The sequence below is a fragment of the Salvelinus fontinalis genome, chromosome 14, assembly GCF_029448725.1.
Source record: "Salvelinus fontinalis isolate EN_2023a chromosome 14, ASM2944872v1, whole genome shotgun sequence".
NCBI lineage: Eukaryota > Metazoa > Chordata > Actinopteri > Salmoniformes > Salmonidae > Salvelinus > Salvelinus fontinalis.
In genome coordinates, this window is record NC_074678.1 from 16,281,528 (window position 1) to 16,304,255 (window position 22,728).

General features: G+C 41.5%; 1 protein-coding gene across 4 annotated transcripts in view; it reads left to right on the forward strand.

Annotated features, from left to right (window-relative positions):
• The window catches only part of trappc8 (trafficking protein particle complex subunit 8), a 102,741-nt gene that overhangs the window by 77,869 nt on the left and 2,144 nt on the right, over positions 1–22,728 (forward strand). For 3 of the 4 annotated variants that reach the window (XM_055944056.1, XM_055944057.1, XM_055944058.1), the window contains 8 exons: positions 2,283–2,439; positions 7,431–7,527; positions 8,981–9,049; positions 9,141–9,199; positions 9,456–9,659; positions 11,490–11,591; positions 21,187–21,329; positions 22,501–22,590. In XM_055944056.1, coding sequence (XP_055800031.1) covers positions 2,283–2,439; positions 7,431–7,527; positions 8,981–9,049; positions 9,141–9,199; positions 9,456–9,659; positions 11,490–11,591; positions 21,187–21,329; positions 22,501–22,590 — 921 coding nt within the window. Of the gene's footprint in view, positions 1–2,282; positions 2,440–7,430; positions 7,528–8,980; positions 9,050–9,140; positions 9,200–9,455; positions 9,660–11,489; positions 11,592–21,186; positions 21,330–22,500; positions 22,591–22,728 lie in introns of those variants that run through there. The other variant, XM_055944059.1, reaches the window with a different exon arrangement.

Here is a 22,728-nt window from a genome sequence, read left to right on the forward strand (position 1 = left end):
TTTAATCAGGTAGCGGAGAGAGAGAGCACACGCTGTTATAATCAGGTAGTGGAGAGAGAGAGCACACGCTGTTATAATCAGGTAGCGGAGAGAGAGCACACGCTGTTATAATCAGGTAGCGGAGAGAGAGAGCGCACGCTGTTATAATCAGGTAGTGGAGAGAGAGCACACGCTGTTATAATCAGGTAGCGGAGAGAGAGCACACGCTGTTATAATCAGGTAGCGGAGAGAGAGCGCACCCTGTTTTAATCAGGTAGCGGAGAGAGAGCGCACGCTGTTTTAATCAGGTAGCGGAGAGAGAGCGCACCCTGTTATAATCAGGTAGGGGAGAGAAGGAGCACCCTGTTATAATCAGGTAGCGGAGAGAGAGCGCACCCTGTTATAATCAGGTAGGGGAGAGAAGGAGCACCCTGTTATAATCAGGTAGCGGAGAGAGAGCGCACCCTGTTATAATCAGGTAGGGGAGAGAGAGCGCACCCTGTTATAATCAGGTAGCGGAGAGAGAGAGCGCACGCTGTTATAATCAGGTAGGGGAGAGAAGGAGCACCCTGTTATAATCAGGTAGCGGAGAGAGAGCGCACCCTGTTATAATCAGGTAGGGGAGAGAGAGCGCACCCTGTTATAATCAGGTAGCGGAGAGAGAGCGCACCCTGTTATAATCAGGTAGGGGAGAGAAGGAGCACCCTGTTATAATCAGGTAGCGGAGAGAGAGCGCACCCTGTTATAATCAGGTAGGGGAGAGAGAGCGCACCCTGTTATAATCAGGTAGGGGAGAGAGCACACGCTGTTATAATCAGGTAGGGGAGAGAGAGCGCACCCTGTTATAATCAGGTAGGGGAGAGAGCACACGCTGTTATAATCAGGTAGGGGAGAGAGAGCGCACCCTGTTATAATCAGGTAGGGGAGAGAGCGCACGCTGTTATAATCAGGTAGGGGAGAGAGAGAGCGCACCCTGTTATAATCAGGTAGCGGAGAGAGAGCGCACCCTGTTATAATCAGGTAGGGGAGAGAAGGAGCACCCTGTTATAATCAGGTAGCGGGGAGAGAGAAGGAGCACCCTGTTATAATCACATAGGGGAGAGTTATTCAAGAGAGAAGCCTTTTACTCACTACACATTAGGCCTACTAGCAGACTGCTTATCAGGTAGGAGAGAGGAGCTATTATATTAAGGTAGGGCTGTGGGAAAGCTGCCTGATGCAAGAAACTATCTATTACCATTACGATAAAGATAAAGAACAGGTGATCTAGTAAAAAAAAAAAAAAACATGAAATCTACACACACAAGTGGAGAGAGAAGACTGGTATTCACTCACTACACATTACACAAGCCAAAACAGTGTAACGTGAAAGAGATTAGGGTAGCAAGAGCAGCCTTTTATATTAAAGTAGGACCGAGGCATAAGGAGAGTTGAAAGTTATTCACTGGTACACGAAACAAAGAGTGAATCATGAGAGATTCCTCATGTCTCTTCTTCAAAGGGAATACTATGATTTAATTAAATATACTTTACATCAGTCTGAATATACTTTACACCAGTTCAAAAAAATGATGGGACCTTTATTTAACTAGGCAAGTCAGTTAAGAACAAATTCTTATTTACAATGACTGCCTACCCCAGCCTAACCCGGACGACGCTGGGCCAATTGTGAGCCGCCCAATGGGACTCCCTATCACAGCCGGTTGTGATACAGCCTGGAATCGAACCAGGGTCTGTAGTGACACCTCTAACACTGAGATGCAGATGGGAAATAAAAAATGGTTCCGGTAATTATTGTAGGTGTCGGCACCCCAAGTTGCATTTACACAGGCAGCCAAATTCAGATATTTTGCTCCCTGTGTAAATGCAGCCTTAGTTATCCTGAATGTTCGTCGGTCTCGCTTTAAATCACGGTGCTCACTGCTCAGCTCATTGGAGATAGAATGAGGTCAAATCGGGGCACTTGAGAAACCATATGCTCATGCTACTTTAGAAGTTAATTTATTTTTCCCTTCATGGGGGCCTTTCAAATCTCACAGAATGTCCCTGATCATCCCTGTTTAAGTGAAATGGTGTAATTTTAATTCTGGGACATTTTGGAGACATGGTTTCTGAGGTTGAAACTAAATAGTTATAAATGCATGACAAGAACATATTTAAATTACTCAATCTCTCGTTACCTTCATCTGTTTCTTTCTCTACCCTCCCTCCATCTCCTACCTGCCTCTTATCTCCTCTTTCTCTCTCTCGCTCCCTCTCCTTTCCCTCGCTCCCCTATCTCCCTCCATCTCCCCCTCCCTCAGTCACAGGGTGCTACGTCACACAGTATTTATCTGTGCCAGTCGTTCTCTATCGGTCCGGGCCACCACCTGCCGTAGTAACACACTGCCCGAGGAGGAGAGAGAGGAGGGGAGGAATGGCAGCATGCTGGTCTTTGTCGATGTGGAGAACATCAACACAGTGAGCTCAACACACATGTGTCAACGCGATACTCATTTGCCACTTAATCACTCTGTCAAGCTGACATTTGATGGAACATTGTTATTCATGGTCACATGCATTCAGGCCCTCTTGGCTCCAGAGAAATGTTGCTGTTTTAAAGCTAATTTCCTACAATTGTACACATTTGTCATGGGGATGAGGAAAGAGTTGCATTTAAAGCAAATTTCCTGCGATTGTACACATTTTGCCATGGCTTTTTTGTCACATGCGCATATTACAACAGGTGTAGACCTTACCATGAAATGCTTACTTACAAGCCCTTAACCAAAAATGCAGTTTTAAGAACATAGTTAAGAAAATATTTACTAAATAAACGAAAGTAAAAAATAAATAACGATAGCGAGGCTATATATAGGGGGTAACAGTACAGAGTCAATGTGCGGGGGTACAGGATAGTTGAGTTGATTTGTACATGCACAGTGGTTGCTCCGTACATGCACAGTGGTTGCTCCACTAAAAGTTTTGTGATTATGCTGCGGTACTTAGAGGTAATTTGTGGTTTAGTACGGTACCCTGTGAATGCACCAATTTGTAAGTCGCCCTGGATAAGAGCGTCTGCTAAATGACTTAAATGTAAATGTAATGTGTCACCACTTCATTGCTCCAGACCAGCGCAAGGGGGAGTTAGAGCACTGATTATGCTTTTGGGTCCTACTGTGTCTCTAACTGACAATTAATGGGCGACATAAACCTAAATAGAAACTGATAATTGTGCAGACTTCAGTATTACTTACTAAAACTGTTGTTACACTAAGGTTTTTATTATTCTATTTTGTTAGGATTATCTTGCTCTTACTGTAGTACTGTAGGCCACTCCCAACCGGTCACATTGTACAGCGCCTGAGTGGCGCAACGGTCTAAGACACTGCAGTGCAAGCTGTGTTGCTACAGATGCTGGTTCAATACCTGTGCCGGCCCCATTGAGATGACTGTAGGTTTTTGGTTTCTCTCCCTTTATATACAGAAATAAATCATTCTAAATAACAAACTGGTTTTATTTACAAATTAGTAACTGTCTCACCCCATGTTCAAGAATGGCCTTTTTCTCGCTCATTTTACGTTATTTGAAAACGAAATCTCAAATATAATTTTTTAAACAAAGCGATTGTTATTATTATTAATTTAGAATGATATAAAAGCCCCTTGGATATTCTCACATATCTTATTAACCCTGTTATTAGCAGGACAATATATGTTGGTCATGGCTCCCGAGTGGCGCACAATGGGACTGCCTTGCAGTTCTCCGGCTGTATCCACTGAAAGCGTGCAAGGCACAAGGACAGGGGGCGGGCCGCAGAGCCGCGCACAGAAGACAGACTTAGCCCATGGGGAACGGAGGAAGCGAGAGGGGGTTGGACCCCCACCCCGCCACACTGGGTACATAGAGCAACACTTTAAGGGGCATTGCACTAATAATGGCGCTGCCTAAGGAAACTTTCCCGCTGTTCGAGCAGGTAGCTGGACAATAGACTTGCCGAGATGGAAGGTAGGGGGAGAATTCTATTGTCAAATGTATTTCTAAGTTGGGTATCATTATTGTCATTATTATTATTATGCATCACATCCGACCGTGATTGGGAGGCGCAGAATTGGCCCAGCGTTTCTCTCCCTCTAAAAACAGAAATCAATGTTTTAGCCTTTACAAATATTATTTTGGCCTTTTTTCAGATTACAATCGCTCACTTTTGTTTTTTTGAAAACTAAACACCCCCCAAAATATCGTTATATATTATCAAGTTGATGGCACAGTCATATAGCTGGCACCGACATAAAGCTGAGTGACTCACTCATTCATGGCTTTGGATGAAAATTAACAAGTACCAACATTCTTTCTGATAGTCTTTAATAAATAAATGTTTTGGTTATCCTGTCCTGGGCACCATGTATAGTATTATAATAGCCCATTATGGGCTATTAGCAGGACAATCTACCTTTACCAACACCTCTCTGTATTTTGATACTTTGTGGATGAGGTCTCGGGAGACCCATGAGGCGGCTTTTGGTTTTAATTTAGAATCCTCCAATCCTCTTTAATTATCACATCATATTTTTCAATATATTGTAGGCCTACCGTAGGCGACATGAGTCTCAGTAGTGTTGAGTAATGTGCTGTTAAGTTATTTGAAGAGCATATTGATGTTCGAAGCAATAGGATTTGAAGCATTAGCCTACAACTATTTTAGCACCGTTTCGCGCTGCTGTGAGACAAGCATGGGGACTGGTCTTGATAAATCAATGAGATTTTTATTTTGACTGAATCTCTGTCTGGGGATGGTGTAGAAATGTTATGCTCTTAGTGTAACCTTTTATTAAGTTAAGAACAAATTCTTACTTACAAGGACAGCCTACTCCTTCCTCCCCATCGGTAAATTGAACCCCGGTCTCCCGCGTGCCAGCACACGACACAGGGATTCTTTAGCTAAATAGCCCAGTACTGTGTAGCCTTCTCCTGACCGTCACGTTGTACAGCGCCATATTTTCCGGTCCATCCTAATGGAAACCCAGAGGGTTTTTCTTGGAGTATAAACACCATAATATTAATCAAATTAATCCCAAACTCTAAGAGTAATTGGAACAGTAGATACAAATTATTTGTGACATTATGGTTACAATAAAGAATGTAAACAAGATGCTGTTTTATTATTTACAGTAGTGATGGACAGCTGGTGATATTTTGAAAACTGGTTTTCAAACACTTGTAGGCCGATTATCAGGACAATACTCTTTATAGCCCGGCTACTGTAGGTGTGAACATCCCCCTACATGCAATGTATTCAATGCTTAAGTACTCTAGTGTTACATTTGTGACTCAAAACAGCAGTACAGTATTTGTTCATCAATATCTTTATGCTTTCGTTAATAAAATATCTAGAAAAAAGACATTCAAAATGCAGATGGTTATTTAAACTACATTTTAGTTGCACTTCCACAATCACAGGTAAAACCTTGCTGAGATGATCAATGTATTTGTTGCATTATAATATCGTCAATTCCTCTAGCCAAAACATCTTGATGGCCTCAAGTACGAAAGTGCTGTTTGAATGGATGCTTACGAGCCTGCAGTTACATACCACCGCTCAGTCAGTCTGCTCTATCAAATCATAGACTTAATTATAACATAATAACACACAGAAATACGAGCCTTTTGTCATTAATATGGTTGAATCCAGAAACTATCATTTCGAAAACAAAACGTTTATTCTTTCAGTGAAATACGGAACCGTTACGTATTTTATCTAACGGATGGCATCCCTAAGTCTAAATATTGCTGTTACATTGCACAACCTTCAATGTTATGTCATAATTGCGTAAAATTCTGGCAAATTAGTTCGCAATGAGCCAGGCGGCCCAAACTGTTGCATATACCCTGACTGCGTGCAATAAACGCAAGAGAAGTGACACAATTTCACCTGGTTAATATTGCATGCTAACCTGGATTTCTTTAGCTAAATATGCAGGTTTAAAAATATGTACTTCTGTGTATTGATTTTAAGAAAGGCATTGATGTTTATGGTTAGGTACACGTTGGAGCAGCGACAGTCCTTTTTCGCGAATGCGCACTGCATCGATTATATGCAACGCAGGACACCCTAGATAAACTAGTAATATCATCAACCATGTGTAGTTAGAACTGGTGATTATGATTGATTGATTGTTTTTTATAAGATAAGTTTAATGCTAGCTAGCAACTTACCTTGGCTTCTTACTGCGTTCGCGTAACAAGCTCCTCGTGAGGCAGGTGGTTAGAGCGTTGGACTAGTTAACCGTAAGGTTGCAAGATTGAATCCCTGAGCTGACAAGGTCAAAATCTGTCGTTCTGCCCCTGAACAAGGCAGTTAACCCACCGTTCCTAGGCCGTCATTAAAATAAGAATGTGTTCTTAACTGACTTGCCGAGATAAATAAAGGTGTAAAAAAAAAAAGTTATGAAAATTTGAAATAGGCACTAATTAATCGGCCATTCCGATTAATTGGTTAACCTCTAGTTTAAACCATGATAGTTTGTTGGTGATGTGGACACCTTGAAGCTCTCAACCCGCTCCACTACAGCCCCGCCAATGTGGGCGTGTTTGGCCCTACTTTTCTTGTCGTCCACGAGCAGTTCCTTTGTCTTGCTCTTGTTGGGGGAGATGTTGTTGTCCTGGCACCACACTGACAGGTCTCTGACCTCCCGATTTGTGTTTTAATGATGGTGTTGGAGTTGTGTTTGGCCACGCAGTCGTGGGTGAACAGGGAGTACAGGAGGGGACTAAGCACGCACCCCTGAAGGGCCCCTGTGTTGAAGATCAGCATGACAGATGTTGTTGCCTACCCTTACCACCTAGGGGCCACCCAACAGGAAGTCCAGGATCCAGTTGCAGAAGGAGGTATTTAGTCCCAGGGTCCTTAGCTTAGTGATGAGCTTTGGTCACTATGGTGTTGAACGCTGAGCTGTAGTCAATTAACAGCATTCTCACATAGGTATTCCTTTTGTCCACGTGGAAAAGGGCAGTGTGGAGTGCAATTGAGATTGTTTCATCTGTGGATCTGTTGGTGGAGTATGCGAATTGGAGTGGGTCTAGGGTTTCCAGGATGATGTTGTGAGCCATGACTACCGAACATTCTAAACATCTTATGCTATCTGAGTAACTCAAACATCAAAACAAAATCATTGGGATCCCTGTGCCACGACATTTTTTTAATTTTATATTCTCCCTGACTGTCTTATTTTTATTTGGGTGATTGTTAGTTCTCAAAGATGATCTTATTATAAAATATATAGGTCCATTATCTTTTCTACATACTTAATCTGGTTTTAGTAGTATAACTTTACACTGAAAATTACCATCCCGAAAAGTATTTTCAAAAATAAAAACATTTGCCCATCGCTGCTAAATGAATATAGGGGAAACACTGCAGTATGTAGACTTTAAAAGTTGTTTAAAAGTTCCACTGTCTCTCCATCCACAGAGTGAGGCTGGGGTGCGTGAGTTCCACATTGCACAGGTCTCTAGCAGCAGTAAACAGTGGAGACTACACAAGTGTATAAACCCAGCAGAAGACAAAGGTTTGTCCCTCTGCTCTCCGTAACCCTCTCAGATAGCACTACAATAGTCTTAAACTCATTTACTCGATAACTGTTTGACTTTTTGGTGTCAGGTTTTGATTTGTACATTTCCATTCGGGCTTTTTATGTTGCTGAGGAGTCTGCATCCCTAGGTGATATGCAATGTAGCAGTCCTACGCAGAAGAATTGCCAGCCCGCGATGGCTTTAAACAGATCAAATGTTCCATCTACTGTGTAACTTGGGATTGAATCAACATAAGTCCCTTTCAATGCAATAAACCAAATCTAAATTCATTTGTTGATATTCTTTACTAGTTAGTGAGTTACTAGCCCAGTTATAGCACATTTTTAGAGAGTGATTGCTTCCTACAAGAGCACAAAACTTGTACATATCTAATTGTCTTTGAAAAGCAAGTCAAGTAAAGAGCTTTTTTTGTGTTAAAGGGGCAGTGTCCTGTCTTAAATACTACCATGAAAACGAAGTAATTTCCTGTTTAGCTATTTGGCGTCTTGGATTGCTTTGGTGTATTGGGCTGTGTTCCTTAGATGTTATGTTCATTAGATATGCCTTTTGGTGGTTTGATCAGTGAGGTTCACCTGTTTTGAAGTGGTTAGCTTGGTTGGGTTATCTAGCCTCGTTCAGTTGGTAGAGTAGGCTACTGAATCTTGTATGCTGCTAAGTCACAGTGCATTTGACATTTAAGTCATTTAGCAGACACTTTTATCCAGAGCGGCTTACAATTGGTGGCTTTCATGTTGTACTATAGCTATGGGACCGCCCTTCGCAGTTCATACAGTGTTAAATGCTTTCCTTCAGAGCTTGTTATTCAGCTTATTCAGCTCTGCCAGGCTGGGTAGATGATCCCCGTGGGAACTAGCTTTGTGACTGAAGACCAGTGGTGTGGCTGGTGGCCAGGACATATAGCCGAGGGCAGAATGATCTTTTAGCCGCTCCCTAGAGCAGTGTGATATATGGGTAGTCCCCGTAACACACATACCACCGGGGGGCACTTTTGCAAGTAGGTCACTTTGTTCATGTTCGCTCTGTAATCAAATATGGAAATGTGGCGATATAGAGTTGGCCGTGACCAGGACAGAGTGGAAAAGAGAGACCACACTCACTCACACACTATCTGCTTAGAACACTGAGCTGCAGCTTGCCCATAGTAATAAGTAAGCTGAAAAGAACATCCAGGGTCTCTCCAATGTGTTAGAAAATCAGATGGCCTTTAGAGAAGTGTTGTGTTTGTACATGTTTTACTATACCTGTGAGTACCAGAAGTCCACACAAGAATAGTAAACTAACTACAATTCTGAGAAGTGAGGCCATTTAGCCAGTCCTCACTTGTAAAATGGCTATTTTAGGCTTAGGGTTAGAGTTAGGGGTTTGGTTCAGATGGAGACAGGACATGTCTCTCTCTTTCTTTCTTTTACCCTCCTCTTGTCATTCCAGACTGCAAACTCACCACCAGAGAGAGGGGCAAGCTGTGCTTCAGAGCAACACGATGCAAACCCCATGAAGGTACACAGACTCTCATTACCAACAATGTCAGACAATGAGGAGAATCTCTTTTCTGTCTCCTGACTTATTTTCTTTGTCTTCTGTGTCTTAGCTACCTCAAAGTCACTAGAGAAGTACACCTTTGCAGACCTGAGCCTTGGAAATGAACAGGTATGTTAACCATTGTAAGAGGACAATAACAGTGTTATCTGTCACTGCTGGTCAGTTTTGCTGAATGTATAAAAAAAAATGGCTGTACTATTACCCTCTCCACCCAAACCTTCTCTCCCTCCCTTCCTTCCTTTCCCACGTTTTCCTTCCTCTCCATCTCTTTTTCTCTCTCCCCTTTTTATCTGCTATCTTGTCACTCACCCTTTCTTCTTTCCTCTATTGTCTTCCCCCCTCCTTCCTCCTCTCCTCTCCTCAGATCATCAGCTCCACCACTCCGTGTGCAGACTTCTTCTTCCGGAGGTGTCAGCCCTCGGAGTCTTGGAGACCGCTTATTGCCGTGGAGACACAGGGGAGACATTCCAGGAGTCAGGGGGCGGGTCCTGGGGGTGGGGCTGAGGATATAACAGGTGTGGTCAGGAAATGCAACGAGGTGGACCTCAACATCATCGTCCTCTGGAAGGTAAATCACAGAATTAAAATACATTACTATTACTAATTGTATTAGGATTAGTATTACTGCATAATTTAAATAGACCTCTAGAACACTTATAACACATATTTAGACCTGTTGTGACATGTATTGCGTTATTTTATGGTTGGTTATGACATCTAAAACCCGAAAAACATTCCATTACACCACAGCCTACGCATCAATAGTATGTTTGTTATATATAAAAAATGAAATTGACCATGTTAAATTATCATTGTAATTGCGCACACACTGATGTCAGACATGCACCTACCCCAATGCTCTGTTGCTGATGACTGGGATGAATGCAGGAGCATGTCAAGACACCCTCTTTTGACTGATGACTGATATAAAGACATGTACGTGATAGGCCTATCTGGCTTATATGATGTTGACGTCATACTGATTCTTGACAGTGCCGTAAAGAGTATTTTCTAAGTCCAAATAAAGTGTAACAGGATGGTCATAATGCTTCATCAGTGTCAGTGTGCTTTCTGCAAGTTATGTAAATATATATATATATATATTTTAAACATGACTAAAGAATTCATTACAGAAAAAACAAAGGATTTAAGAGAAACTTTCAAATGAAAAGGCACTTCGTGGCAGGGAAAAAACAAATTAGAATAAATGTGTTTTTTATTTATTTATTTTTTTCCCCCCTTTTCCCCCCAATTTTCGTGGTATCCAATCGCTAGTGATTACTATCTTGTCTCATCACTACAACTCCCGTACGGGCTCCGGAGAGACGAAGGTCGAAAGTCATGCGTCCTCCGAAGCACAACCCAACCAAGCCGCACTGCTTCTTAACACAGCGCACCTCCAACCCGGAAGCCAGCCGCACCAATGTGCCGGAGGAAACACCGTGCACCCGCCCCCCGTGGTTAGCGCGCACTGCGCCTGGCCCGCCACAGGAGTCGCTGGAGCGCGATGAGACAAGGATATCCCTACCGGCCAAACCCTCCCTAACCCGGACGACGCTAGGCCAATTGTGCGTCGCCCCACGGACCCCCCGGTCGCGGCCGGCTGCGACAGAGCCTGGGCGCGAACCCAGAGACTCTGGTGGCACAGCTAGCGCTGCAATGCAGTGCCCTAGACCACTGCGCCACCCGGGAGGCCTGGTTTTGACACTCTTAAGCCATAAAATAACACAATATATGTCAACAGTTGTAAATATATGGGTCATGGCAGTGTTATGACTTTGTTATGACCTTTGTTATAACTTGTTATGATACTGGGTGTCAAGTAAAGTGTTACCCAATTGCTACTACTATTGAACTAGCCATTACTAGACATACAGAATATAGGCTTCTGGTATTATATGATGACTCGATGGGTAAAACACTACATACATCCTATTCTTCCTCGGGTTCTGTTTGGACTGCCTAGGCAGCAGCTAATTGGGATCCTAATAAATACTAAAATCCCAAACCACTACAACTCACTTAATACTGTTAGTTCTCCCACACTATTCTAGGACTTCTATGGTGTTGCTGTTCCCTTCTCCAATTATACATAGATGGAATGTATATTTAGCTCATGTCATTATTGAAGATGTTGTCAATAAATGCTGAAGTTGTTTTTTTTGTTTTTCTCCATCCTGTGTTTCATTGTTTAATTATGCGTTGATAGTCAGTTTTTGTTGAGCTGATTGCTGAAGTTGTTTTTGCTGTTTTGCTATTGACATCAGGCCAATGAATTTACTAATGTTTGTTTGTTCTTGTTGACAGGCATATGTTGGTTGTTAATATTTGTTTGTTGGTTAATATTTGTTGTTGACAGGTATGTTGTTGGTTGCTAATATTTGTTTGTTGTTGACAGGCATTTGTTGTTGAAGACAACAAGCAGGTGATCCTGGAGGGACAGCTTCATGTGGCACTACAGACCATTGGCAAAGAGGCCTGCTCCCTCGCACAGAAAGAGGTGCGCATACACCAGGCACACACATGTACATACAGTGCCCTCTGTAATTAGTGGGACAGTGAAGCATTTTTTTCTTCTTTTGGCTCTGAAATCAAACAATGACTGAGGTTAAAGACGGTCAGTCTTAATTTGAGGTGAATAATATCGGGTGAATAATGATGAGTGAGAAAGTTAGATGCACAAATATCATACCTCCTCTGTTATTGTAAGGGTGAGGTTTGAATATCTTGGGGGTATGATATTTGTGCATCTAACTTTCATACTTATCATTATTAACGATTCATTCAGGATTATCCGTAATCATGGTAGCATCCACATTACTGTAGAGGTTTTTAGAAACATTCTATTCTTATTTATAATAAAAGTCACTCTAAAATGACACAATACATTATTTACCATTCATGTCTATTGGCCACAGAATAATCTAAAACACAACTAAAAGAAAGAGCAAATGCATCCAACATATTTGTAGAGTCAAAAGCTTGATGTAGTCATTTAGTACTATGCATATGGGACCAAATACTACACTTTTTACTGCTTATATTTATATAAGTATACTTGTTTTAATACTTTTGGTGCCCTAAAATGGGCAGAAAGTGCTATACTTTCTAAATGATTCACCCAATTATGGATGAAAATACCCTCAAATTAAAACTGCTAGTCATTTTATCATTTAAAATCCAGTACAGAGCCAAAAACATCAACATTGCCACTGTCCCAACACATAGTGTTCTTTCTGGCTGTCTCCTCTCTTTTCTCTCCTGGATGACTCATCACACTGAATGAACGCTGGCCATTTAATGATCAACAAGTGTAAACATTCAAATCACTGTTGTGTTATTACTGTGTAGTGTACACAAGCTATTTAGTGTACACACAAGCTGAATAACTATACACTCTTCAGGACTGAGTTATCTGCATTGAGACTGAAGCACAAACAAAACCACACACGCACAACTCCAACTGAGTGTTTAGTGTGCCCCCTCCAAAACACACATACACAATCTGTGACCATGCTGTCAGTGGTGGCACTGAAACGTTTGGTGTCTGGGGCCTGGTACAAGTTTTTACAGGGTTAGGTCTACACCGATAGCCAAAGGTTACGCTTCCAGTGTAGCAGGTAAAAAAAACTGCTGCTTTTGTGACGTCCAAGTGTAGCTCTTATGTTAAAGTTAAGTGGTGTCAAGGCAGGCCCAAGCTTTACTATTTCAAGGCTGTGTAAAGAAGTTCATTGTTCTTATTTATCCCTAGATGGAAAATTCCATTTGTCACCACTAGGGCTGTTGCTGTCATGAAATTGTCAGCCAGCTATTGTAATGCTAATGTAGGTCTCACGGTAATTGACAGTTAATTAGCATAAACCCCTTTTAGCATCTCCAGGCCTTCAGCATACAAGTCACTGATGCACGCCATTTAATATACACCATCACAATAAATCCATTATTTATTTTGGGCAGGTCTAAAGAAACATGATATGAAGAAAAATTATTTCAGAAGAACAGAACTAGTTGGCCTACTGTATGTTATCTGGCGATGCACTATGCCATAAGGTGTAAGCTTGTTCATTTAGCAGACATGATATGCTTAAGTCCTGTGCCATTATTTTATATTATATGATTTTATAGTAAGAAGAATATAATTGAACTTAGCTGAATAAAATAGGAAGGATATTTTCCCCATTCCAGAGCAACTGTGCATATGAAGTGGCTATGTTAAGCATAAAAGTGATAATTTGAAATGTGCTAGATGTAGAGTTATTTGGCAACTTTAGTTGTAAATGATGCAAACCCTTAGAATGTCTTAGATATCAAAACATACAGTGCATTCTGAAAAATATTTAGACCCCTTTATATATTTTAGACCCCTTATAGCCTTATTCTAAAATTGATTAAATACATGTTTTCCCTCGTCAATCTACACACAATACCCCATACTGATGAAGCGAAAACAGGTTTAGACATTTTTGCAAATTTATTACAAATAAAAATCAGAAATGTATATAAGTATTCAGACCCTTTCCTATGAGACTTGAAATTGAGCTCAGGCGCATCCTGTTTCCATTGATCATCCTTGATGTTTCTGCAACTTGATTGGAGTTCACCTACGGTAAAATAAAGCAATGTAATCAATTTTAGAATAAGGCTGTAACCGAACAAAATATGGAAAAAGTCAAGGGGCCTGAATACTTAACGAAATGACTCTTGGCTCCTGCCCCAGATTTATCTGCGTAAGCCTTTTTAACTCTGACACACAGAAAGAGACACACACACACTCACCCACACACATTTAAGCTAATGTATTTTTTTTGTGGGGGGTCTCTGAAGATATAAAGACAAAGGGAGAGTGATTAACCAAGCCATTACTTTAAGTGTATGTGAGAGAAAGTGACAGACAGCTCTAACCCTCTTAACCTTAGTCTAGTTAGTCACCACTGTCTTGAATGATTGATCAGCACTTCAATGACTTCATTCATTAACTCTCTGAAACACTGTGTCACATTTAGAAAAGTTGAGCGTCCACAATTGTTTTAATACTTTGCCATTTTTAAAGGCATGTTCCCCCTCATCCTTGACTTTTCCTAAATAACACACTGTCATTGTTAGAATCTTAATATCAATAACATAACTTGTGTAATAAGCCGTTTTAAGAGGACATAAAATATTCATCCAAGTCTAACTGAAATCTTATCAGAAACATGTTGGGTAGTTTTCACAACTTTAAATTTGTTGATGTCATTTAGAAATTTAGCACGGAAAATGTTTATTTTTATTTTATTTATTTTTTTCATTTTCTCTCCGGTCCCTAAACATCTTTGCTGCGTGGGAGAAGCAGAGATGAAAGAGAACTTTACCGATGTCAACTAGATTGAAGCATTCATTCTATTGATTTATGGCATTTTTCTGGGGAACAGCGGTTTATTTAGTATTCTAGGGCAACAAGTAATGACAGAAGAGAAGCTGCATGTATCTACAGACAAATTGACTAACAAATAGCACACCAAAATGTCAGATTATAAACCGAAACATAAGCCTATCTCTGACTGTACAGCGCATTTTTTTTGTTGCCATTGTTTATATTTGTAGGTTAGGGTCTGGTGTGGGCCTCAGATTTTCACTTTACCACACATAGTTGGGCGTTTGCGGATTGGTTATTAGCAATTGTGGGCGGTTCCGGGTGAACAAACAGCTGACCTGCGGATCACTAGTGTGTGTCTGGCTGGCGTGTGAGAGAGCGAGGAAAGTGACAGATGGCTCTAACCCTGTTAACCTTTCTAGTTAGTCACCACAGTCGTGAAGGATTTGAGAAGCACTTCTCAATGACTATGCATTTACATTCATTACATTCATTATCTCTTAAACACACTGTCACGCTTTACAAAATACATAATTGTTTTTTTATTCACATTTGCCATACATGGTCACATCACAGCTGTACACCTCCCTCCCACACACAGTGTGATTTAATGACAGAGTGAGTTTAACAGTGTCTGAGCGCACGTGCGTGTACGTCTGAGGCACAGACTGTACCCACTGCACGATGCAAGCAGTTTCTCACCTCTCTTATTCTGTCTGCCTCCTGTGGAAGTAGTGTGTCATTGGTTTAACTTCTCTCGGATAGGGGGCAGCGTTTTCAGGTTTGGATGAAAAGCATACCCAAATTCAACTGCCAGCTACTCATCCCCAGAAGATAAGATATGCATATTATTATTAGATTGTAATAGAAAACAATCTGAAGTTTCCAAAACTGTTTGAATCATATCTGTGAGTATAACAGAACTTATTTAGCAGGCGAAACCCCGAGGACAAACCATTCAGATTTTGTTTTGAGATCACTCTTTTCAATGGATTTTCATTGGGAATACAGATTTCTAATTGACCTTCTTGCAATTCTTACCGCTTCCACTGGATGTCAACAGTCTTTAGAAATTGGTTGAGGGTTTTTCCTTTGTGTAATGAAGAAGTACGGCCATCTTGAACGAGGGTCACTTGAAGTGTCCTGTTTGTTAGAGGCGCATGACCAGAAGGCTAGCTACAGTTTGTTTTAATCTTATATTGAACACAGATCATCCCTTCAATTATTTACGTTAAAAAATACCTAAAGTTGTATTACAAAAGTAGTTTGAAATGTTTTGGCAAAGTTTACAGGTAACTTTTGAGATATTTTGTAGTCACCTTTCACAAGTTGGAACCAGTGTTTTTCTGGATCAAACGCGCCAAATAAATTGACATTTTGGATATATATCGACGGAATTAATCGAGCAAAAGGACCATTTGTGATGTTTATGGGACATATTGGAGTGCCAACAACAGAAGCTCGTCAAAGGCATGAATTATATTTTTATTTCTGCGTTTTGTGTCGCGCCTGCAGGGTTGAAATATGCTTCTCTCTCTTTGTTTACTATGGTGCTAACTCAGATAATAGCATCGTTTGCTTTTGCCGAAAAAGCCTATTTGAATTCTGACATGTTGGCTGGATTCACAACCAGTGTAGCTTTAATTTGGTATCTTTCATGTGTGATTTAATGAAAGTTTGATTTTTATAGTAATTTATTTGAATTTGGCGCTCTGCATTTTTACTGGCTTTTGGCCAAGTGGGACAGTAGCGTCCCACATATCCCAGAGAAGTTAAGCATGATTGTGTGTGTGTCATTGGTTTAAGTGTGTGTGTGAGAGCGATTGCGATGGAGATATAAACGGCTATTATCATCAGACCGCCTCATTTCCAGTCTAAAAATAACTCTCCAATAACGACCACAGAGACAAAACGTGATGTCTGCCACCACCTTCCTCCCTCGGTCCCTCATTCCCCCTCTCTCCTCTACCCACTCACCCGGCCAGACCACATCCACATTTAGTCTGACACTTCCTTTTTACTCCCCCTCAGACACACAACTTCCTCCAAGCCAAGCTGTTGGCATAGCAACAGTGTCTGCGGCGCTCATTCGTAACACTGGCGTGCACAAGAGAACTTCTCTCATCCTTCTTTATCCCTCTGGCTTTTTATAGCTCTGCACATAAGCTGCCGAGACCACCATTTCCCCCTACCTTCCTCCCTCACTCCTGCCGTCGCTCGTTAGCTTTCTCTCCTCCCAGAAGAACTCACTGCTCCCACATCATTGCCTAGACCAATTACCTCTATAGCAAAGGCATTGTTTTGAACGACTTAGCTATTATTTCTACCTACTTGAATATCAGAATGTCATACAGTATAAGGGAATATCACTAATAGGGCTCAAATGTTTTTAGATATAAAACAAATGTATTGATATACAGTCGTGGCCAAAAGTTGAGAGTGACACAAATATTAATTTTTATAAAGTCTGCTGCCTCAGTTTGTATGATGGCAATTTGCATATACTCCAGAATGTTATGAAGAGTGATCAGATGAAAGTCCCTCTTTGCCATGCAAATGAACTGAATCCCCCGAAAACATTTCCACTGCATTTCAGCCCTGCCACAAAAGAACCAGCTGACATCATGTCAGTGATTCTCTCGTTAACACAGGTGTGAGTGTTGATGAGGACAAGGCTGGAGATCACTTTGTCATGCTGATTGAGTTTGAATAACAGACTGGAGGCTTCAAAAGGAGGGTGGTGCTTGGAATCATTGTTCTTCCTCTGTCAACCATGGTTACCTGCAAGGAAACACGTGCTGTCATTGTTGCTTTGCACAAAAAGGGCTTCACAGGCAAGGATATTGCTGCCAGTAAGATTGCACCTAAATCAACCATTTATCGGATCATCAAGAACTTCAAGGAGAGCAGTTCAATTGTTGTGAAGAAGGCTTCGGGGCGCCCAAGAAAGTCCAGCAAGTGCCAGGACCGTCTCCTAAAGTTGATTCAGCTGCGGGATCGGGGCACCACCAGTACAGAGCTTGCTCAGGAATGGCAGCAGGCAGGTGTGAGTGCATCCGCACGCACAGTGAGGCAAAGACTTTTGGAGGATGGCCTGGTGTCAAGAAGGGCAGCAAAGAAGCCACTTCTCTCCAGGAAAAACATCAGGGACAGACTGATATTCTGCAAAAGGTACAGGGGTTGGACTGCTGAGGACTGGGGTAAATACATTTTCTCTGATGAATCCCCTTTCCAATTGTTTGGGGCATCCGGAAAAAAGCTTGTCCGTAGAAGACAAGGTGAGCCCTACCATCAGTCCTGTGTCATGCCAACAGTAAAGCATCCTGAGACCATTCATGTGTGGGGTTGTTTCTTAGCCAAGGAAGTGGGCTCACTCACAATTTGGCCTAAGAACACAGCCATGAATAAAGAATGGTACCAACACATCCTCCGAGAGCAACTTCTACCAACCATCAAGGAACAGTTTGGTGACTTATGAGAATTTTGTTCTCAGTTCATAATACCCAATTGAATTAATTACTCAGCCTGAAACCCAGAATTTGTAAGAAACTGGTTGAAATGAATTAGGCGGAGGCCCGGCTACAATTGTCAGGAATGTTTATTTAGAGAACTCTGACGTGCATATATAAAAATGTTCCTTTTATCCCTTCTTTTAACCTCTGGGATAGGTGGGACGGTAGCGTCCCACTTGGCCAAAATCCAGAAAAAATGTTGCGCGCCAAATTCAAATATATTACTATAAAATCAATCTTTCATGAAATCACACATGAAAGACACCAAATTAAAGCTACACATGTTGTGAATCCAGCCAACATGTCTGATTTCAAAAAGGATTTACGGGGACAGCACACCAAACAATTATGTTAGCTCAGTACATAGCCACAGAAAAACACAGCCATTTTCCCAGCAAAAGATGGTAGTCACAAAAAGCAGAAAGAGATAAAATCACTAACCTTTGATCTTCATCAGATGACACTCATAGGACATCATGTTACACAATACATCTATGTTTTGTTCGATAATGTGCATATTTATATCCACAAATCTCGGTTTACATTGGCGCCATGTTCAGAAATGCCTCAAATATCCGGAGTAATTGCAGAGAACCACGTCAAATAACAGAAATACTCATCATAAACGTTGATGAAAGATGCATGTTTTACACAGAATTAAAGATACACTTGTTCTTAATGCAACCGCTGTGTCAGATTTTAAAAAAACTTTACGTAAAAAGCACACCATGCAATAATCTGAGACGTCGCTCAGATTTAACAACATTTCTCCGCCATGTTGGAGTCAACAGAAATACGAAATTACATCATAAATATTCCCTTACCTTTGATTATGTTCATCAGAATGCACTGCCAGGAATCCTAGTTCCACAATAAATCGTTGTTTTGTTCGATAATGTCCATTTATTATGTCCAATTAGCTACTTTTGCTAGCATGTGTAGTACACGTGTCCAAACGCTCGTGCAAGATGCAGTTAAACTTCAAAAAGTTATATTACAAGTTGAATAAACTGGTCAAACTTAGTAGGAATCAATCTTCAGGATGTTGTTACCATTTATATCCAATAAGGTTCCAACCGGAGAATTCTTTTCAGTCTCTAAGTAATGGAACGCATGGCGATATCATGAGGAATGAGCGTGACCAAGATCTGGCAATCTGCCAGACCACTGACTCAAACACCTCCCATCCGGTCCCACATCACAGTATAGGCTTCATTCAGCGTTCTACAGACAGTTGACATCTAGTGGAAGGCGTAGGAAGTGCAAACAGATCCATATATTACAGGGAATTGAATAGGCGATGAGTTTAACAATGACCAGTCTCAGAATTCTCACACCTGTTTGGATTTTTTCTCAGGTTTCTGCCTGCCATATGAGTTCTGTTCTACTCACATACATACATCATTCAAACAGTTTTAGAAACTTCAGAGTGTTTTATATCCAATAGTAATAATAATATGCATATATTAATATCTGGGACAGAGTAGGAGGCAGTTCACTATGGGCACGCAATTCATCCAAAAGTGACAATGCTGCCCCCTATATCAAAGAAGTTAAACTACGCACATACATACACACTATATTTGGATTATCCCCTGAAGTCTCACCACAGTTTATTACCACTCAGCTGACAGTTCCAGTCCCCCCCAGATACGGAAAACCTGGAGGGGCTATCCCTGTCTTATTTAATCTCCACAGAGTTATAGCTGGGTCGGTTCAAACATAGTTTAATGATCCACTTTGTTTTCTTTAGGCACACACATACCTTCCTCTCTTCCCATGTACATGCTACATAACCTCTTTCTTATGGGGTTTACAAGAAAAACAGGCTTGAATTCAATTAATTATAGTTCTATGTTAAATGTATGCATCATTTAGTCATAATTCATAACAGTGACGAACAATTCCTTTTCCAGCATGATGGAGCACCTTGCCATAAGGCAAAAGTGATAACTAAGTGTCTCGGGGAACAAAACATTGATATTTTGGGTCCATGGCCAGGAAACTCTCCAGACCTTAATCCCATTGAGAACTTGTGGTCAATCCTCAAGAGGTGGGTGGACAAACAAAACCCCACAAATTCTGAAAAACTCCAAGCATTGATAATGCAAGAATGGGCTCCCATCAGTCAGGATGTGGCCCAGAAGTTAATTGACAGCATGCCAGGGCGGATTGCAGAGGTCTCGAAAAAGAAGGGTCAACACTGCAAATATTGACTCTTTGCATCAACTTCATGTAATTGTCAATAAAAACCTTTGACACTTATGAAATGCTTGTTACTATGGAATACTGAAGTATAATTACATCTGACAAAATATCTAAAGACACTGAAGCAGCAAACTTTGAAAATTAATAGTCATTCTCAAAACTTTTGGCCATGACTGTACACACACACACACCAACTGAAAAGTTGTCTATTGTCAAAACGTCTAATTATAGTTCTCTGAATGTCTCTATCAAGGCATTTTGCCAAAGAGGCCATTCATTATATTTTGTAATGGCAAAAGTTCTGAACGGGGCGAACAAATTATACCACAACAACATGTCTGTGTAACTACATGTATATAAAAGCAGTGTTTGTTTGACACAATGGCCTCTGTTTCTCTGTTGTGTAGTAGGAGGCTCAGGAGATGTATATGTGGTGTGTTGAAATGGCATTTGTTCCTGTGTCCTGACCTCATGTGTTGTGTTCCTCTGACCTGTTGTAGGAGGCTGTGTGTTTAATGGTGTGGATTCTGTTGTTCCTCTGTCCTGTTGTAGGAGGCTGTGTGTTTAATGGTGTGGATTCTGTTGTTCCTCTGTCCTGTTGTAGGAGGCTGTGTGTTTAATGGTGTGGATTCTGTTGTTCCTCTGACCTGTTGTAGGAGGCTGTGTGTATAATGGTGTGGATTCTGTTGTGTTCCTCTGACCTGTTGTAGGAGGCTGTGTGTTTAATGGTGTGGATTCTGTTGTTCCTCTGTCCTGTTGTAGGAGGCTGTGTGTATAATGGTGTGGATTCTGTTGTGTTCCTCTGACCTGTTGTAGGAGGCTGTGTGTTTAATGGTGTGGATTCTGTTGTTCCTCTGTCCTGTTGTAGGAGGCTGTGTGTTTAATGGTGTGGATTCTGTTGTGTTCCTCTGACCTGTTGTAGGAGGCTGTGTGTATAATGGTGTGGATTCTGTTGTGTTCCTCTGACCTGTTGTATTGTAGGAGGCTGTGTGTTTAATGGTGTGGATTCTGTGGTATTGTAGGAGGCTCAAGAGATGGTGCTGCTGAAGTTTAAACCAGAGCTTCCTCCTCCTATGACACGGCCCTCCATGGAACAGCTCTCCCACCTCATCAAGACCAACCTGCACTACCCCGAAAGCTACAGCCACCCCTTTGTACAGAAGAGGTAACACGTCACGCATGCACACATGTTCATGAACGCACCCACTCGCATACATACACACAGAATTTCAGCCATCGATCAATACATGGGTCCAGTGGATATATTGCGCCACACTCACACACCCAGTGCAACAGTCTGTCAATCTATATGTGGTTACAGAATGTCTCTCTGACTGTGCTTTATCAACCCAGCCAAGAAAAGGGGAGATATCTCCTTGCTTCTCTCTCCCCTTGCGTCTTGGTACCTGTCCTGGTTGTATGAGTTTGGATGCCACTTGCCCTATAGCAGTATCTATGACTGAATGGCTCAGGGGCCAGGTGATACCTGGAGCACTGAAATACAGACAGGGGAAGAGACAGGAAGACAGAAATGCTTGGGCTGTGATGATATCGCAATGTTTTCCATGGCAAAAATGAAAACAGGAAGCAGGCCTAACTTTTTAGTCCTTTAAAAACCTGCTGTATGTAAAATATAGTATGCTATAGCTGGGAAAATAAATACATGTGACTCTGGATGACAACATAATGTTTGTTTCCAACATTAGGGCTGTTTTCCTAAAGAAGTTAAATCCGCTTCCTGTTTTGTTTCATTGCCACGATACTAACGCGTATCGCAGTACTGGTATCGTCCCGGCCCCAATAAATACACAGAGGGGTACACAGGGACACACACTGGCACACCTGTCTCTCGCTCTCTCTCTTTTTGATCTCCACAGGATATGGGAGTGCAGAATTATTTCTGAACAGGCACTATATTAATCTACTCTAAACTGAAACCGTTCATGAGGAATCTGTCAGCCTGCTTGTCCCAAGGGTGGTTGTTTGTGTGACACGTGTACTCTCGCATAATTCACTAGTCAGAACTGGACTAACACGATTATCTTTTGACATGACTTGGTTCTAAACTCCACTGTTTATGTCATTATTTCTAGGGAAACCAGAACTGTTGTAGCTGGCAGAAGAGAGGTGCTTTGAGGAGATTAAATGATAACGATTAGTGTGGTTTGGAGACAGTGAGGAGAAACAGACTGATAGTCAGGGACCTTAAGTGCAGTGCTTTAGTTAATGTGACATATAATGAGTATAATAACCATATCGCCCCCTTCCTCTCGGCCTCTCTCTCCCCTCCCCCGCCCTCTGCCTCTCCCCCCCCCCCCCCCTCTGTCTATATGTAGTCTCTGTATGGTTCCAGTCACTTTGACTCTATCTAACTGTTCCCTGGCTCAAGTTGATGCCATCATTGACCTTCGACACAAAACTACGAGGTAAATATAATCACACGCACACCCACAGTAGTCTCTAGTCCTATTTTCTCCTATTACAGTGCATTAGCTCCGCACTGTACTGTTAAAGATGCAATATGTAACTTTTTGGGCGACCCGACTAAATTCACGTAGAACTTG